This window comes from Corylus avellana, chromosome 11, assembly GCF_965113065.1.
Source record: "Corylus avellana chromosome 11, dhCorAvel1.hap1.2, whole genome shotgun sequence".
In the NCBI taxonomy this organism is placed as follows: domain Eukaryota; kingdom Viridiplantae; phylum Streptophyta; class Magnoliopsida; order Fagales; family Betulaceae; genus Corylus; species Corylus avellana.
This window is the reverse complement of record NC_142500.1, coordinates 986,069-1,001,059: the sequence shown is the minus strand read 5'-3', so window position 1 is coordinate 1,001,059 and position 14,991 is coordinate 986,069. Positions and strand designations below refer to the sequence as shown.

The window sequence follows — 14,991 nt, the reverse complement described above, 5'->3', positions numbered from 1 at the left end:
AATTTTTTCATAATCTCTCAGGCTAGCTGATGGTAATTTTTTTCTTGCCCATATTTGTTCGGCCTCTTATTCTTTAGAAGTCATGCCACTGATTTGGACTATTGATAAGCTATGTTTTTGTGATTTTTTTATTTTTTTTTTTTTTTTCCCTGGAAAGCCCATAAGCCATTATAGTTGATGATGACTCTGGGATTTTATTTTTGAACTAAAGCTCATGATGATTGCAGGGACCATTGTCATTACTTGACAGGGTTAAACTTTTTACCTGGAATGTGTCACCTTCCTAAATGTGATTAATTTGCAAGCAGCTTTTTATGGCTGAGGTAAGTCTTTAAGCTCTGGCCTTTAGTCAACTCTTATCATGTTTTAGATTTGTTTGAAGTTTTGATCTGTGTTTCATTTAAAGGCATTTATCTCTATGCTCTAAGGCAACACAGTATCGTTACGGCTTGGTGTATGACATTAGACTCAAAATAGAGAGATTCATCCCTTGAAATTATGTAGCTGAACTTGATGCTCAGATCATTCTCAAGGCTCACCTTATGTATGGTTGGCTCTTCTGCCTCACCAGAAACTACTAGTTTCTTGCTTCAAAGGATAATTTCTCTTACCCATTTCATAATTACAGTAAATGTTGTTAATGTAGTTGAGATTTCAAAACACTGCATGATGCTGGTAGTGTTTTATTTTGTTCTCATTTTCCATTTATGCTGGTAGGTGGTTTTAAAGGACATTGCTTTATATCTGCCTTTTACTGAATCCATTTTGAGCAATCACAACAAATAGTTTATTTCTGCCAGTGTACTCTAGTTTTGTGTCTCATTTGTATGAGGACACCTATATTTCCCTTGGCTTTTTGACTGCAGGCTTTCGTGGCTTTTGTCATTCGAGGGGATTGTGGCCCCAAAGAATCTGAATCAGTGCCTTCAATGAACTTCAGTAAATTCAGCTGCATTCTTTTAGCTCGAATTTTACCCTGTATGTGTCAGGGTAATCAAACAAATGAGGGGCAGAACTTGTGTGGATATTATAGAAAGTAGCAATTTTATTCGTTTAATGTGGTGATAAGCATGGGCTACCTCCATTATTGCATCTAAACACATCCACTTTTGCACTGTAATTTGCTAATTTCTGTTGCATGGATGTGTTCATCCAGCCTGTGGTTGATTGCAATTTATCCAGCGGGGGATTGCCACGAGCCTTTTCCGGTCAGGACAGGCCACAGCATAAAACATTTTGTATAACGATTCTGTTGAATGAGAGTAGTGTAACACTTCCCAATTGTCCTTTGAGGTACAATTGATAGTTTGAGGAGAACATTATCATTGGGGTGATAGTTTGAGGGGGATATGTATATTTTTTTCCAAAAGAAAAATATGTGTTGATACCAACATTTCGGATAGTCAGGTCGGCAACGGGGTCACCTGTAAAACAAGGAAAATTTACAAGGTGATACCGACCAAATGGGGCCAACCTCCGAAATGTCTAAGTCAAGAGAAGAAACCCAATAAAAAGAGAGTAAAGAAGAGAAAACGTGGGTAGTTGTAACTTTTTTAAAATTTTTTTTTTTTTAATTTTCCTAATTTGTGTAGTTGTAATGTTGATTTCCCCTTTTTATAGTCCTTACATCCCGGTAAGTTGACGGCCACCAAAGGAAAGAGGTTAGTGCTTGAGCTTATATGTGGGATGTGGTGGACCAAAACTATAGACTTACTTGGATTTCAAGGGCCTCTTGGTTGGGCTTAATGGGCCCTTCTATAACCAAATAATCTATACTTAAAAGAATAAATAAAAGGGTAAAGTCTATTTAAGTCATTCAAATTACCACTTCAATGACAATTTACTCTCTAAACTATCAATTGCGATAATTTACTTCACAAATTATCAAAACAATGACAATATAGGCCTAATTTAAAAAAAAAAAAAATGACGAAATTACTCCAATAAAATTTTTGTCCTTTTCAAAAACAAGCCCATTGATAAATTTATATAATTATTTCCTGTAACATTTCATCTGGATTACGTGGCACGAAACATTTCTCTTTTTTTTTTTCTTTTTTTTTTTGTGAGTGGGAAACATTTCTTTAAGTTGGATATTTCCAGAAGATTTTTATTTATGAGATTATTTTAACTATTATACAAGGGTGTGCATAGCCATGCCCCACACGACATGTCACAAACTTTTCATCTCTTAAGCTCATTTATTTTTTATTAGTTTCCCAATTTAGTTTATTTGTAAAGTTTATTGCGGTGCAAATTACTGATATTATTGGAATCATCCATATTTACTCCTTATAATAAAATTTAATAATATATATATTGTTATGTTATTTAAAATTTTTAAATGACATAATATTATTAAAATTCAAAAATAAATAAATAAATAAAAAATCTTGACGATGAGATCACTTCTCTCTATTTCACCCAAATAGCTTTGTGTACTTTCCTCTTTCTTTTTTTTTTATTTTTTTTTATTTTTTTATTTTTTTTCAATTTTTTTATTTTTTGAGTACTAATAGTTAATTCGGCTCTCTGTAATTCCCCACCACGAAGGGGGTTACGTGTGTTTCTCAACAAATCGGATACGTATCTCCCTGTTGGACACGTGCGTTTCTGCTTTTTATTATTAACGTAATTCTTGCATTTGTAAGCTTTATACGGTTCCTCCTCCTTGGCCACTTCTCCTTCCTCACGCTTCAATGCAGTGTACTGAAACGGTAAGGAACAGCTGCTCGTACATATACATATTCATTCTTGTTGCCTGTAGTTTCGTTTTTTTTTTTTTTTTAACAGAAAGTGTTGACAATGTTTCAGAAAGAGTGTTTTTTTTTTCAGAAGTTCTTCGTGTTTTGAGAGATTCTAGAATGAGAGGTCGCAGGTGCTGAGAGTGATGACAGAGTTGGTGGTGTGACTTATTGGAAACATGGAAGTAACTAAGGAGCAAGAAACTCAAATGGGTTGCCTCAGATCCAGGTAACCCCTTTGTTACCTGTTTCTTCAAGGATTCTCTGTTTTGTTTTTGTGGTTTTTTCTGTCTTTCTTGTGTTTGTTAGATTCAGAGACTTTTTTTTTCTCATATCTATCTGGTCAGGTTCATATTTTTCCTTTTTTTTTTTATATGGATCAAAGGGTTGGTTAAAGTGGTAGAAGTAAATGATTTGTATCTCATTTTAGTCACTGTCTCCCACTGGTTCTTGGGGGTTAGATAGAGAAGCCTCAGAGGTTTTGTAGTGTCTATATATATATATATATCTAGCATGTGGGTTCAGTATATTATTTGATTCTCACATAATGGAAGTTTAAATCCCTTTTTTTTTTCCCAACAGTTCATAATTTCCTTGCTTCCTAGCTCCAATTTGTTTGCACTTTGTACAAGCTTCTAGGTTGGTTCTATTTCAGATCATAGATTTTTTTTTTTCTTCTTGTCTTTTTGTTAATAAGTGAGTCTTGTAAAGGCAATTTACATGTCCAACCCATATTAGAATTGAGATAAACTAGTTGAAGAGTAGTAGTTTATTCTGGGGGGTTTGGAAAGTTTTGAGTTTTTCTGCTACAAGGAAAAAAGGGATATGATATTATCTGTAATGAGTCAGTAGTAACAACACAGATGGAAATCAATGGGCTCAAGCTTCTGGCAAACACAACTCCCCTGTTATCAATACCTACAACGAAGGCAAATCCACCTTATTATGAGTCAATTTCATGTAGAAATTATGGTTACGGTAGTAATCATTTTCATTGTGGAATTGGAGTGGTATCAGAATCTGAAGATGAAAAAAACAGGGGAGGAGGAACCACAGTATCAAATTTGGTCACTCAAAATGAAGGTGATAACATTGTCACGGTGGATGTTGAGGTGCAGCACGCACAAGATCCTTCCGCAATGGTGTTGGATCCTGAGGGTAAGGAAGGCACTAGATCTAATGGATCTGATCCAAAATTATTTACTGCACCTCATGAGTTGCTGCAGGAAAAGAAGATATGTAGAGCTAGTAGCCAAAACGTTTTTGAACAGGTTTGTCCACCCCTTTGGGGTTTCACAACTATGCGCGGAAGGAGGCCGGAGATGGAAGATGCTGTTGCAGTTGTGCCCCGATTTTCCCAAGTTCCTACTCAAATGCTGTTGAATGACCATGTTTGTAATGGTATGAATAATCATCATTTAAGTCAATCAACGGCCCATTTCTTTGGTGTCTATGATGGACATGGTGGCTTTCAGGTATGCCTTGCGCTACTTGCCTTCTAATTATGTTCAGATGATACATGTGTGTTTGTTCAAAGTTGATTGATTTCATTGAGGGGGCTTTAATTGTTTTCATAGGTTGCAAATTATTGCCACGAACGTCTCCATTTGGCTTTGATGGAGGAGATAGAAATCACAAAAGTGAGCCTGTCTGATGGAAGAAGCATTGGGAATAGTTGGCAGGAGCTGTGGAAGAAAGCCATCTTGAATTGTTTTCTCAAAGCTGATGCTGAAATTGGGGAAGTTCACCGAGGCAGTAATGGAAGCAACGGTGATGCATCAGAGGTTTTTCAAGAACCTATTGCCCCTGAAACTGCTGGGTCTACTGCCGTGGTTGCCATTTTATGTTCAACCCACATAGTAGTTGCAAATTGTGGGGATTCAAGAGCAGTCTTGTGTCGTGGAAAAGTACCTATGCCATTGTCAGTAGATCACAAAGTAAGGCATGTCTTTGTAGTTTTGCACTTATTCATAGGCGTTCAAAATGGGAATGCCCTTCCTAAGAGGATACCTTCATGCTGCTTTCAGCCAAATAGAGAAGATGAATATGCAAGGATAGAAGCTGCAGGAGGCAGGGTCATACAATGGAATGGATCCCGTGTTCATGGCGTTCTCGCAACTTCCCGGTCCATCGGTATGCATCTTTAATCCTTGATCTCGTTCAAATGTTTCCGAAATCTCATATTTAAGCACGGGCATGCCTTTTACAACCTCAGCAACATCAGTGGATGATTGGCAAGAAAATGTATGAGCAGAGTGGACTGGCATCACGAGACAAATTGACATTGCTATAAGCTTGTGTCAATTATACAATGGCATCTTGTTAACGCCGTAACATCGGCACAGTTTCGGTATTATTTGGAAAGCCGAAACTATTATTTATGCAAATGAGTATTTGGTTTAAGTTGAAGCTCCTCCTAGTTTAAATACGGAAAAAGTAATATACCACTTTGATTTAGATGTCCTAATTCCATGCTGAAGAAGGTGATCTGTCTGAATTCTGATTGTCTCTATGGTCGGTGCTCAGGTGATAGATACTTGAAACCATGGGTTATTCCGGATCCAGAAGTGATGTTGGTTCCTCGGGCAAAGCAGGATGAGTGCCTTATTTTGGCCAGCGATGGCTTATGGGATGTCATGACAAACGAGGAGGCCTGTGATGTTGCACGAAAGAGGATCCTTGTGTGGCACAAAAAGCATGGCAGTGCTCTACCTGCAGAAAGAGGTGGTGGTGTTGATCCTGCAGCACAAGCTGCAGCAGAGTACCTCTCAAGGCTTGCTCTACAGAAGGGAAGCAAAGACAACATCACCGTAATAGTTATTGACTTGAAAGCTCAAAGGAAGTTTATAAGAAAAACCTAGCACTATTTTAGAGATAATATCACTATAATCAGTAACATGGTTCAGCCTTTCATTTCTTTTTCGTTTTTTCGCCTGGGATGCTTGTGATACTATAGAGTTCAGTTAGAAAAATAATAAAAGCAAAAAATCAAAATTGCTGCTTTTATTATGTCTATTGCTTTTATTATCCACAAAGCAGTTCACTATGCTTTGCAGTTATATGCACAACAGAGTTAATATGCTTATGGCGGGCCTGTCAAGATATATTGCCTACGTGCTTAAATCTGGTAAGACGGAAAATACTCACTGACCCGACCTACCCTATCTGCGGGACTGAGGAAGAATTCATCTATCACATACTTTGGTTGTGCCCTAGGCATGTGAAGTATGGGGTGGGGGCTGCATGAACTTTTAGAAATGTTCATACGTGCACTCTGACTTTCTAAGGGTAGCTGAAGAGATGCTAAGCAGATGCGGGAAGGAAGAGTTCCAATTGGGTAGCTGAAGAGATGCTAAGTAGATGCGGGAAGGAAGAGTTCCAATTGTTTGTGATTGTTGCCCGCAGAATATGGTTACGGAGGAATGCGGTAATAAATGAAGATTTGTTCTCACACCCAACTGCCTTACTTGTCAGTGCCTCAGAAGCCTTGAGAGAGTTTCATGAAGTACAAACGGAGAATCATAATTCTCGGGCAGCGATGGAAGTTTCTTCCCCTAGTAAGTGGACGGCTCCTTCGTATGGTTGGCATAAGGTGAATTGGGATGCGGGATGCGGCCATTGGAAAGCAAAATGATCGAGTGGGTTTGGGAGCAGTCATCCGTGATCATTTGGGACGTCTGGTTGCAGCTCGGTGTGTTTCCCAACAAGGTACTATTGATCCATCGTCTGCTGAAGCTTGGGCAGCCATAATGGCCATTCAGTTGGCAAGGGAGCTGGGGCTGTGGCAGGTCTGCCTGGAAGGGGATGCTAAGACTATTGTAGATGGCGTAAATTCCAGGGAGCCGGATTGGAGCCGTAGGGGACATCTTGTGGAGGATATTCGGACTGAGTTAGCAGCTTTCCCATGTTCAAAAATGGTCTATGCCTGCAGAGAGACCAATCAAGCTGCTCATGTCTTAGCTAGGTTGGCCGCGAAGCAGGAGGAGGAGAGGGCGTGGATGCACGAACCACCTGATTGTTTTCATGAGATTATTGTATCAGAGCTCAATGCTCTGTCCAACTGATTAATTCAATGAAAGTTGCAAGTTTATCAAAAAAAAAAAAAAGTTATATGTATATATTAATTTTGAAAATTATTTAACATTCGCCTTCTAATAAGATTGGTTTCGACAATCACGCTTCCAAACCGAGTTAAGACCGAAATTCTTCTTGAGCGAAGATGTGTGCGAAAACTCCTGACAAAGGGTGGGACAATGTTGTTCTCAATCAAATAATAGAACAGGACCAGTAAAAACAGCCCAAAATCAGTGAGAACAGTCTAATCCCCACAAAAAAGAAAAAAGCAAATACTTCTTTTATTTTTTTAATATAAGAAAAAAAGACAGTTTCTAGAACATAATGAAAATGGAAAATTGCAGTTTTCAAACATAAGCTGACGCATTTGCACCTCTAGACAAAGCTTATCAGGACATCCTCAAGGATAATTTCGTAGTCATTATTTCCATAGGTTTAACCAATAGATCACATGCTGTGATATTCAGGCAAGAATACAAGCACACTGCCTTTCCTTGCAATCATAAAACCTCAACTCTATCATACTTTTCCTCTTCACATTCCAAATCTACAGGGTTGGAATGCTCCGACTGCCAATCCTTAAAAATGGTCTCACCGGTGGGCTCGAGATACCCTTTATTCCAGTCACAGACCTCTAGAAATCATTCACCAGGTCTTCAAAACTTCTGGCAAGCTGTCTTTTTTCATTCTCTGTTATATATGCTAGTACGTTTGCCAGTCGGAACTCTACCAAAAGCAAAGAATTATATTCGTTAGTCCCAAATCAGATGGTAACTCTATTTGTCACTAAACGCACTGCACACTCCTACTCTATATGAACAATTTGTTTTTAGTGAAAGATGGTGAGGAAAATCCAGAGAAAAAAAAAAAAAAAAAAAAAAAAAAAAAAAAAACTTGGAAGGCAGCAAGTGCCCAAGCACATTACCTGGGCAGCCTACATACTAAATAGGCCAGAGCAAAAAGCAGAATGACTAATGCTAGTTATCTAATCATTCCCTGCTTCTGTAAGGCAAAAGATTTATTAAACAGTGTTGTGCCAGACGTCATGGATAACTTTTTTTTTTTATAAGTAACGTCATGGATAACTTGAATATATCATATGTTAGTATCAACCAAATAGATAAACGGAATCAAAAGTTTCTCTATGACCCATACAATTCAGCCATAAATTTTGATTGTAATCGTTATATTTAATTACTGTTTTTTTTATCTGTACCCAGATCCAATCACATATTGCTCACTTTGGTTTTAAAAAGAAAAAATGGGAGAAAGTACCCCCCAACGCCTTTCTCCGCAATGATCCACTACTCGTCCATCATCACCACCTATTGCCGACTCCACCTTTTTTAGTGCTCACCTTTTTGCCAACTCCACCATACTTTGTCCCTTCATCAAACCCACCATCATTCTCTCTATAATTACCAAGACTCCATTGCCATGACCACCGCAACCCCCATCCCCACCTCTACAATCTCTACCTTCCATGCACTCAAAACATATATATAACCTCTTACTACTTGAGTAAATAGCATGACTCCCACCACTCAAACATCTTTATACTTCCACAACCTTCCAAAAGACCAAGACAATAGTTAATTATACTTTAATCCCTTAAACTACCATCCCAATCTCACTTGCACCTACAAACTACAACTTGCGACAACTACAAAAATGTTTTGAATTGCCCCCCTTATCAAATTTGGCTTGATTTTGGATGGAAAATATCACGTGTCTATCACATGCACATGAATAATTTCTTGAGCCAAAAATACCCCCAATTTAAGGGACATAATTAAGCAACTACCACACTCTAGGGTGGTCACGGCTGCCCCCTCTATTGGAGGGTCGTAACCACCCCAAACCCCCTAATAAAGGGGTGGGGTATAGTACCTAGGGAAAGCACTAACCAACATCTACACTAGCCAACATCTGCGTTATTACTCTAAAATGATTAGTCAAGTTGCAATTAGAGCTTTCTAGAATTACTTATAAAGTCCAATCTCACCTAGTAAGGGACCAACGTGAGACTTAGAACCCATAATATCTTTATAATTCACCCACTCATTGTGGGCAACTCATTTTTCCAACATGGGACTAAGATTTTAAGGTGTCACGTGGAGGTTATGTTAAGGGGGTTGCGGTGGTTGCTGGGATAGCCATGACAGCAACCCCCACCCTAGATGGGGTCACGGCATCCAAGGATTTGATATTCTCCTTTCTTTTTGTACGATAAAAGCTTGCATGTCAATATTCATAAGAAACAAACCCTTCATAAATTCATCCAAAGAGAAAAACCTCTCATGGTAATACCACAAACGTCTTCCTCAACCTCAGTGTTCCTTTGAATCCTTCTATACCCACTCTCACTCCACAAATCTTTAATCAGCTAATACTTAGTCTCATTAGCATTAGTCCCATACCCAACTGCATGGGATGCAAAATGCAAGTGCAGCAAGCACATGGTGGATGTCAGAGTGCAGCCTGTGAACTGTACTGAAAATGCTGCCGCATTGTTAGTGTTACCCAGAGCCAGCTTGCAGGCTTTTACCTTGATGGCTACCAATTATGGATGGATTTTACCTATTAATTTTTTTTTTTTACCTTCATCATGATTGAAGTACCTTACAAGTTGCCACTTTAAGGGTGCATTTGTTATTGTGAATAGGCTAAAAGTGCGATTTTAAACCAAATTGCAAAAAATGAATTGGCTTACTTACAAAATACAGCTTGCAGGCTTTTACCTTGATGGCTAGCAAGGAGTTTGCCAGCCCTAAGATTTGTTAGGAGGATTTTCTTTACTGGTAGTATTTTTTCTAATTTTTTTGCCAGCCCTAAGATTTGTTGTGAGAGTGAGAGCATTTGAGAGTTGAAAGCAAGAAGTTGTGGACATTGTTCCGGTGGTCATTGGCAGTGATAGTGGAGAAAGTTTTGCAAGCCCTTTTTGGCCTTATTATTTTCACAAAACAGCGTAAGTTTTCTTGGTCTCTTTCTGCCTAGATGCAACTCTGTGCAAGTCGCAAACCCTCCATTTGTCATTCTTTAACAAATATGTACAGATGGGGAACATTAAAATTTCCCTCAAAGTAATATATAGGGTTTGATTTAAAGCTACTGTCAAACTCTGGGGGGACTTATGTAACTCACCCAAAAATAATTCTCATCGGTTCCAATTAAGAAAACTAATTTCAAGAATTATCAGAGAAAGCTTTGAGTTCAAAATATTTTTTCTTAAGCAGCAAAAAAAGAGGGTGGGGAACAAAAAGCTAAATTGTACTTCATCACACTAAGTAATTTATTCCTTAATATAGATGCAACAGAATCCTAATGCTAACTGCATACCAGTGCATGCATTTCTCAGTGCTTGTCTATACACTCATTAGTACAACATAGCCCATATAATCAAGACATGTATACTTTCAAGTCCAGCATTGAAAATCAAGACTTGGACATACCAGATAAGTCTTATAAGGTTGCAAGTGGAGATCCTGCACTGGTGAAGTAAGATTTGAGATCGATGTCCAAGTCTCCATACATATTGATGAAAGGGTGAGTCTGGGTTTAACAACAATAAAATGCCATCAGATTTGGAATATCACTAAGCACACATCCTACTTTATTTGTTATAAAGATGGAAAATAGACACAGGGATTATACATACCATAAGTTCATGTGCTGACTGTCTATCTTCTGGATTTTTTTGTACACTGAAATAAACAAAAGATCCAAAAGATAGGTACATAAACTCATAAGATCAGGAGTTGCAAAAGTTCAGGATAAAAAGAAAGCACCCAAATGTCAAATATGTTAACCAACTTGAGTAACATGCAATACAACAATCAATAATCTATTGGAATGTAGAAAGCTGAAGAAGACTTTTTCGTTGATCATTCTTTCCATTGTTTTTGGAAAGGGCAGGAATGGCAGGGAATGAAAGACCAGCGAAGGTAAGATGCAATTTCCTTTAGCTTTGACATTAACCACAGACGTGACTAGTGCCATATGAATACGAATGAACATCACAAGTGAACAATAGCCTATTTGTTTCTTTTCTTCTCCACACACGTAATGAAACATAACAAAGTCTGTTCAGACTCTTAAAAAACTTAGCTACTGAAAACTGCAAAATTTAATGTTTACCATGCAGAAATAAATGAGCAGAACTGCTGAGAAAATTGATCTGAAGGTGCAGAAGGTGGTGGTTTTTCAACAATAGCTTCCATGAGCTCATAGAAGTTAGTCCATCCTTCACCCTGCTCTGGTGGTAGAAATGGGAATTTACCTGTTGCACACTCGAGCAACACTAGTCCCAAACTCCATATGTCACTTTTACTGTTATATCTGCCTCCAATAATTCTCTCTGGCTATAAAACACATTGCACAAAAACAAATGGTAAATTCCATGTATACAAAAAACAGGAACGCTTATTAACAGATAGAAGGGGCAGAAATGTAACAAACAAGAGAAAATCAAAACTTCCATAAGAGTTGTTAATTAAGTTACTCACAGACATATAGTTGAATGTGCCAACAAAAGTATTTGCCTGCCCAGAGGTGCTTTCCAGTATTGCACTCACACCAAAGTCAGTAATCTTGACATCACCTCTATGATTTATCAACAAATTAGAGGGTTTTAAGTCCCTATGGATAACGTGTTTTTCATGATGAAGATACAGCAAACCCTTCAGAACCTACATAAAATGAAGAATAGGAAGAGCAGGAAAATAACATGATTTAATGATATTTGTTATAGATAGAGTTCCAAACAAGTCAATGATTTTCAAATTCCCCACCTGCTTAGAGATGGCAGCAAGATATGGCTCTGGAATTGTTTTGACCTTTTTCAAAAGATCTAACAGAGATCCACCATCCATGTACTCTAAGATGATTGAAATGACACCATTATCATAGAAAGACTGGTAACAGACAACAACATATGGACACTGTGCTGACTGATTAATTTTCAATTCCTGAGCAATTTGCCTGCGGTAAGACTCATCAATATTCATTTGAATGACCTGAACATAGGAGAACACATAAGAACTGATGAGAAAGTGAGGAAGACATGTGCAAACAATAGAACAAGCATAAATGTTCAATAACAGTATATAGTTGGGCGGCTCAAAAATATGCAAAAGCATAAGGATAAACAATTCCACATGGAAGTAGCCTTTCACGCTGGTTGAAGGAACCTTGACTCATAGTGTCATAGAGTAACAAACAGAAGTGTAAAATTTGAGATATCTGTTTGAAAGGATTGGTTAACAGCAATTATTTTAGGGCCCAAATTCATTGCAAGATTTCAAAACAAAAACTATTAAGATTGAAAGGAAGAACTAAATAATTCTTTTAATGGACTATAAGAACTATGAAATTGTTTCCATTGAGTTCGGATGAAATAATGTAGCACTGATGTCACTAAAAAGCAAACGAGAGTGTGCTCTATTTTTTAATACTCCTTATATTTGGACAACTGCGCTTTTTATCTCCTTTGATGCTTAGCTTTCATAATTTCCTTGTTCATTTTTCTCATTCTTGCTAGGTATTTCTCTTATATACTTCTCGTGTTACCCAGGGTTTCGCCTTTCGCTTTTAATGAAATTTTCAATTTTTATTTTATTTTAAAAAAAAGAAAAAAAAAAAAAAAAAAAAAAAAGTAAACCAAATGGATTACATTAGATTGTAGAAATATGAGGAGGCTTAGAAAGAGATCTCAACACTCATCTCGAAAATGTAAAGCCCAAGGTTTGCAACCTTTTGAACATCCATTTTTGGGTAAACAAAATTTCGATCTAAAATTCAAAATACGGTATAAGGCAAAAGAGGATACTTTGGCTGGAAACACAGAGGATGAATGATGAAATGATAAAACAAGAGTTAGATTATGAATGAACTATAAATAGATTAAAAAACTCTCTACTCTATTCTTTATTCCCAACTGAACAAGCTTCATAAGTTTTGGATCCCCAATGCAATGCTTGTGACAATGCTCAACACATTACCTTGCAAAGAAGAGACATAAAAAATTAACACAGTTGTGTAGATACTGCACGAACTCCGAACTAGGAGAAGTCGATAAGGACACTCACTTTGTTAAATTACATTAACAAGATATTTCACTGGAAATTTAGAGGGTGAATGACATTAAAACAAAAAAAGAATCATGATAAGTGTTAAATTTTCCACTACCTTTAATGCAAAAAACTGGCCAGTCCATTTGTGCTGCACCAATTGCACAATTCCGCCAGCTCCTTTTCCGATAACTTTAATCGAGTCTATGTCTGCTAAACTCAACTGGTTGTCTGCTGGCTGGATGGGGGGTGGCTGCAAATATGAAACAAAAACAAAGAAAATCTCATGCAGGGAAAAACTCAGGGCATAACATATATTGAACACATTATTTGACAAATACGAAACGCACAGACCAGTGGATCTCAAACAGATTGCAGAAAAAGAAGTATCACAAGTACCCCATATGCGAGTGATGCTTAATTTGAACACAGAGGAGCTAAAATTCCAAACACCCGGATTGCAGATAAGGAAACATCATACATACCCTTTTTTTCCCAGAATGATATTCCAGTAATCAAATGCAAGAACACTGAGCTGAGAAAGAAACAAAAATTTCAGAGACTGAAACCAAAACATCAAATCTTACTGCTTCAACTTCGGTCTGAGAGACGATCCGAACCCCGTCCCTGTTCACGAGCAGATCTCCATCCACAAACGTACCGCTCTGAGTCCTACCACGAACCCACAACCAACCACAATAAGCCAAAAAACGAAACACTAAAACGCATACACAACATTATGGAAAGGCAGAGATAGAGTGAGCTACAGGAAATTGGCCAAGGACACCTCATCCGGATGAGGGAGAGTGAGCTTGAGGTTACGCATCAAGTTTCCCTTCTTCATTCTGCTCTCTCTCTCTCTCTCTCTCTCTCTACCTCGCGTAGCGAGCCTTTGCTGAGGGATATGAATGGCAATCAAGCTAGGGTTTCAGAGGAGAGAGATCAATAAATTGTTTTAAATAAGAAAGCTTTAGACTAGAGCTGTTATTGGCTGGTTGGTGAAGACCGGTCAGGCGGTCACCATTACCAGAAAGAATCCAGGAAGAAGATGAGACTTGGACTTTCGTTTACTTTTCCTCCTTTACCCGCGCGCCATCTTTTTCCTTTTCTTCTTTTTCTTTCTTTTTTTTTTTTTTTTTTTTTTTAACTTTTCAGGAAAAGAAAAAAGAATAAAGTTTTTTCCCCATTCAAGTAAAAAGAACAAGTTGAAGAAGAATTATACAATTTACTATTTCTGGATTTTTATTACCGTATAATGTTTGTGAACAGTTATTTTTCTTTGAGGAATGATAGGGATCCAACTTTTTTGCCCAACAAAAGTCTAACTTTTGCCTTATTTATTTTTAAAAAATAAAATAAAATAAAAAATGAAAGAAATGTTTAAAGCAACCCTATCTATTTTTTGTCTTCCTTTTATTTGGTATTTTTTAAAAAATGAAAAATGGTATTTTTTTCATAATAATGTCATTTTTTTTAAGAAAATGTCATTATTATGAAGAAAAATACTATTTTTCATTTTTAAAAAAATACTAAATAAAAGAAAGGCCAAAAATAGATAGGGTTGCTTCAGACATTTTTTCCATTTTTCATTTTGGTTTTTTTTTAAAAAAAATAAAAGGTAAAAGTTGAACTTTTGTTGGGCAAAAAAGTTGGGCCTTTAGCATTTCTCTTTTTCTTTTTTGTCTCAAGAGATAGATCAATTAGTTAGGACTATGTTTAATAAAGTGGAGATCACTAGTTCGAATATCTTTCTCTTTTGTGTAAAAAATATATATATATTATTTTTTTTATTTTTTTTTTGTAAAAAAGGTATTTCTAACAACTATACGACATTTGAACATCTCATCTTATGTATGGTTCTTACATGGTGGGACCGTGCATTTGAAATTTTGTCTACCTAATAACAATGACTATTTAGCTTCTTTTTTTTTTTTAATTGAATATTTACATAATCTAGCCAACTTTTCATTAATATTTTGAGTAAGGCTAGATATCATTTTTTTATTATTTTAAAGCTGATGTGACTTTCTTATTTTTTTGACATGTCTGCACAAAAGGGGGGAGGAGGATTCGAACTAGTGACCTCCACTTCATTAAGTGTAGTC

The 14,991-nt window shown here is 37.0% G+C and overlaps 3 protein-coding genes across 4 annotated transcripts; 2 read left to right on the top strand and 1 right to left on the bottom strand.

Moving 5' to 3' along the window:
* Positions 1-2,989: 2,989 nt before the first annotated feature.
* Positions 2,990-5,660, top strand: ABI2 (Protein phosphatase 2C family protein). Its single transcript, XM_059575718.2, has 4 exons — positions 2,990-4,219; positions 4,322-4,681; positions 4,772-4,877; positions 5,271-5,660. The coding sequence occupies exons 1-4, from the start codon at positions 3,608-3,610 to the stop codon at positions 5,603-5,605; spliced, it is 1,413 nt and encodes a 470-aa protein (XP_059431701.2). The 5' UTR covers positions 2,990-3,607; the 3' UTR covers positions 5,606-5,660.
* Positions 5,434-13,969, bottom strand: MKK2 (MAP kinase kinase 2). Of its 2 annotated transcripts, none has more exons than XM_059575720.2 (9): positions 13,654-13,969; positions 13,474-13,558; positions 13,005-13,139; positions 11,609-11,833; positions 11,324-11,506; positions 10,956-11,179; positions 10,477-10,522; positions 10,271-10,370; positions 5,434-5,524 (listed from the first exon to the last, which is right to left on the bottom strand). In XM_059575720.2, the coding sequence occupies exons 1-8, from the start codon at positions 13,728-13,730 to the stop codon at positions 10,281-10,283; spliced, it is 1,065 nt and encodes a 354-aa protein (XP_059431703.2). In that variant the 5' UTR covers positions 13,731-13,969; the 3' UTR covers positions 5,434-5,524; positions 10,271-10,280. The 2 variants fall into 2 exon arrangements, with proteins under 2 accessions (XP_059431703.2, XP_059431702.2); XM_059575719.2 differs by lacking the exon at positions 5,434-5,524 and adding an exon at positions 7,084-7,544 and having other exon boundaries at positions 13,654-13,967.
* Positions 6,347-6,808, top strand: LOC148582970 (uncharacterized). Its single transcript, XM_088511751.1, has one exon. The coding sequence runs from the start codon at positions 6,347-6,349 to the stop codon at positions 6,806-6,808; it is 462 nt and encodes a 153-aa protein (XP_088367877.1).
* Positions 13,970-14,991: the final 1,022 nt, after the last annotated feature.

Excerpts from the sequence above, each read along its gene's own strand:
- LOC148582970 (XM_088511751.1), top strand. The coding sequence starts at position 6,347 with ATGCGGGATGCGGCCATTGGAAAGCAAAATGATCGAGTGGGTTTGGGA.
- MKK2 (XM_059575720.2), bottom strand. The coding sequence starts at position 13,730 with ATGAAGAAGGGAAACTTGATGCGTAACCTCAAGCTCACTCTCCCTCAT. Across the intron at positions 11,834-13,004 it reads GCCAGTTTTTTGCATTAAAG|GTCATTCAAATGAATATTGA; the intron begins GTAGTGGAAAAT and ends TCCTATGTTCAG. Across the intron at positions 11,180-11,323 it reads GCACATTCAACTATATGTCT|CCAGAGAGAATTATTGGAGG; the intron begins GTGAGTAACTTA and ends TGTGTTTTATAG.
- ABI2 (XM_059575718.2), top strand. The coding sequence starts at position 3,608 with ATGGAAATCAATGGGCTCAAGCTTCTGGCAAACACAACTCCCCTGTTA. Across the intron at positions 4,220-4,321 it reads ATGGACATGGTGGCTTTCAG|GTTGCAAATTATTGCCACGA; the intron begins GTATGCCTTGCG and ends TTGTTTTCATAG. Across the intron at positions 4,878-5,270 it reads CGCAACTTCCCGGTCCATCG|GTGATAGATACTTGAAACCA; the intron begins GTATGCATCTTT and ends GTCGGTGCTCAG.